Source organism: Calidris pugnax, unplaced genomic scaffold (genome assembly GCF_001431845.1).
Source record: "Calidris pugnax isolate Ruff unplaced genomic scaffold, ASM143184v1 scaffold180, whole genome shotgun sequence".
In the NCBI taxonomy this organism is placed as follows: domain Eukaryota; kingdom Metazoa; phylum Chordata; class Aves; order Charadriiformes; family Scolopacidae; genus Calidris; species Calidris pugnax.
Genome location: NW_015090916.1, coordinates 1,372,677 through 1,376,202, shown reverse-complemented (window position 1 = coordinate 1,376,202; position 3,526 = coordinate 1,372,677). Strand labels below are relative to the sequence as shown.

Genomic DNA, 3,526 nt, shown 5'->3' with positions numbered 1-3,526 from the left:
CAGCTGCTTTGCATCTGCCCCCCCCTCCCCGCACCGCAAGGGCTCGGCCGCCGCCGCGGGGGGCGAACCCTCCGGTCCGCGGGGCGCTAACGCCATTCGTTATCTCTGCTCTGCAGCCGGAGAGTCCGGAGCGCCGAGGATTAAGCGGCCGGTCCAAGGTGACTTCGCAGCCGAGTCCGAGAGCGGGCTCCGAAGTCCCGGCGGCCGCCCCCCGCCCCGCCCGCACCCCCGCTCCGCCGGCGGGGCTCCCCTCCGGGAGCGCTGCGCCCGCACCCCGCTTTGCCCGGCTCCGCCGCTCCCGCTCTGCCCGGACTAGCCCCGGGGAAGCGATGCGCTGCTTCAGCGCAGCCGCCAGCACGCCCGCCCGACAGGTCATTCTTTTCGCTTTGGTTTTTTTGGGTTGTTTTTTTTTTTTTTTTCACCCTTCCTTTGGTAAAACGGCCGTTTGCATGCGCTTCTCCCCAGCGCGGGGCCGAACCCCGACTGCGGGGCCGCCGCTTGGAGCATGATGCCCGGCCCCGGGTCCGGGGATGCCCGAGGACCCCCAGCTGCGGGGGGAGGAAGGAGTTTGCGGCCGCCCCCTCCCCGCTGCAGCCCCTGGGGCTGCTGCCGAGCCACCAGCATCGGCCCCCCCGCACCGGCGACGCTTCTGCTGCTGCGGGTCATCCCTTGGGCACGGAGAGCCTGGAACCCAGGGCTGCCTTTGCGGCGTTTGCTGCTGGGCAACTCCCCCGAGAGGCGTTTGGAGGGCATAGTTCTTAAGTTTGTTTTAAGTGAGCTGGAGGCCTGAGAGACGTGTAAGTACCCGGCTCCCTGCAGCGTCTGGTCCCTGGCTGAAGGTGCCTCCTCAGAGCGATGCAGCACAAGCAGCTTTGGGCAGGGGGCTGGCGGCGGGTGGCAGGAGAGACTCGGAGATGCTGGAGAGCGCTGGGGGGTCTGGGGTCCAGGGCACGGTGGTGGGGAGCCTGTCCCACAGGTTGCTCAGGTGGGCTGGGAGCCAGGGGGGGAGGTGGGATGGGGAGAGCTCCTGGGCAGGTCTCTCTGCGTCTCTGCATTTCGGGGGTGCTGTGCTCTGCTGGGAGTGGCAGTGGGCTCCTGCCTGCCCCAAGGAGCCACAGCACAGCTTCCAGCAGCAGGCCTGGTGTCCTGTCCCAGAGCACGTCGTGCCTGCGCTCAGGCTGGCCTGGGAGCTCCTCTCCCCCAACCTCAGCGGAGAGGAGCCTGTCCAGCCCGCCAGGCACGGCTTGCTGTCTGTGCCAGGAGGTCACATTGAGTTTTACGAGCAATCAAAGTTTTTATAGGGAAGCTTTCTCACAGATAGTGGAGGCGTCCTGTGGCTTTACAGGTGAATCTCGCGTGCCCTCTCCGTCAGGGCAGTGGTTCCAGGTTGGGATGCAGGGAAAGCGTGGGGCTGCCAGCAAGCCTGTGGGGTGAAACCCTTGCTCAGGGCCCTGGCTTGGAGGGCTATTGCTGCTGGTGCTGGGGCTGAGTCCTGGCTGCACACCCAGCCCAGGGGCTCTGGGACCCCTCGTCTGGGGCTGACCCACTGCGAGAGCAAAGAGCAGGCGGCCAAGGCCCTGGCAGCAGCAGGAGTGGCTGCTCCCTGCTTCCCCTTCCCTGGCTCCTGGGGAAAGCGTGTACCCGCAGGCGTGGGAGGTAGCAGGATGCCCCCGGAGGGGCTTGCCCTGTGCACTGGAGGTCAGGGCTCTGATGGTGTGAAGGGCAGCAGCTTCGGGCGTACGGAAAAGTAACGGTGGCAGCTGGTGTGGCAGGTTCAGTCAGTAATCTCCCAGCCGCCCAACGCGTGCTTTATTTAGTGGTAACATAGCACTTCTGTCTTCCTGAGACCACGGCATGACAGGAACAGGATCAGCCTCCGTTAACCCCACGCATTCAATTCAGATTGCGCTCATGACGTTATAACGGTGGCAGACAGGATTAAAAGTGTTACAAGCTGCAAGGAATCGTCTTTCCTGTAAGTAACTGTCCCCTCGCGGTGCCCTGCCTGCCCAGGCATACCTGCAGCACCAGGCATCCCCTTCCCAAGTCCAGGTAGCAGCACGATTCCCCCAGGACACTCCTGGCTGTGAGGTCCCCTCTGTAGCATCCCCCGGGCTGGTCTTCGAGCCTGGCAACTGCAGGAGAACCTCCATCTGGTGGGAACCGCTCCCTGACGTTAGCTAAAGCCTCCCAAGCAAAATGAAAAGTGCTTCTTGGTAAAGTTAAATAACTCCTTCCCTGCAGTGCTTGCAATGCAGCACTGCAGCAGGGCCCGTAGCCCAGGATGCAGGGCTCTCGGCTTGGCTGGGGCTGCGACGTGCCTGGGGAGTTGTTAGCACGGGCACGTGTGGAGGAATAAATCAGCATCCGAAGCGGCTGCAGAGGGATGCAAACCTGAACCTGAGGGCAGTGAATCCAAGTTAAGGTGTTGGTGGAGCTGGGGACTGGCTTGTAGCTGTGTCCCCTGTATTTTGGTTGTCGGAGTGCTCAGGGAAAGCTTGGTAGGGGTGGCTGGATCCTTTTGGTGGCTGAGATCTGGGAAAGGGGAGGACAGTGCTTTGCTGGCTTGTATCGTGTCTTGTCCGTGCCACATCATACAAGTGAGACGGGTCCGGGTGTGATGGGGATGAGGAGTGAGGCTGCTCCCCTGGCCCGGAGCCAGAGCATCCCTGTGCCCCCTGGAAAGGGTTCCTGTGGGCACTGCTGGCCCGGCGTGGGACCCCAGGAGCTTTCAGGCGTGCCCTTGGCTCTGGCAGCTGGGCTCGTACCTGCTCCCCGACGCCTTTCTCCCTGCTGGTGGGGAGGAGAGGAGCGGGAGAGCGGCGTTCTGCAGTTTGAAGGTCATCTGTCAGCTCCAGCGGGAGAGGAGGCTCTCTGCAAGGCGGGTGTGAGGGGGTGCCTCTGCGGAGGCCCGCACCGGCAGGAGCCTCTGCACCGCCTGGCTGTGAAGCCCTTGGCTGGGCTGGGGGACGGCGTGGTGGCAGGCGGCCAGGACAGCAATGCTAATTAGTGCTCCAACTCCCTGCTTGAAGAACAGAGAGCTCTGCTTTGCTTTGGGCTTTTTTTTTTTTTTTTCTTTTCTACCAATACAATTTACATTCATGGTTTATAACTTGCAGCATTATATGCCTATTGTCTAAAATGAAACAGCAGCTATTTTTGGAGACAATACATGGATACCTTGGGTACAGACAACTGATGCTGATTTCTGAGGTCAACAGTCCCATGTCCCATTCCCCTCCCCTTTTAAATAAAGGGGTTCTGTTAATTTCAATTCCAGCTTTACAGCTGTATTTTGTTCAATATACTATCTATGAAAGACCCAACCAAGACTGTAATCCTAATTTTGGTAAGCATTCAGTGTAGCCTTAAGCTTCACATGAAGCAGAAAACTCTCAGGGGAGAAGAAAGAAAAAAAAAATAAAAGAGGAAAAGAAGATTGATTACCACCTATCATTAACACTGTAGGGCATTAACACTGAGCACGACCTCAGCATCAACTGTATCTGCTCATAAATATTAATTT

At 59.8% G+C, this 3,526-nt stretch overlaps 1 protein-coding gene across 1 annotated transcript in view; it reads left to right on the top strand.

Moving 5' to 3' along the window:
- Positions 1 to 329: 329 nt before the first annotated feature.
- The window catches only part of SCN4B (sodium channel, voltage gated, type IV beta subunit), a 5,241-nt gene continuing 2,044 nt past the window's right edge, over positions 330 to 3,526 (top strand). The window contains exon 1 of the mRNA XM_014949519.1: positions 330 to 371. Coding sequence (XP_014805005.1) covers positions 330 to 371 — 42 coding nt within the window. The remainder of the gene's footprint in view (positions 372 to 3,526) is intronic.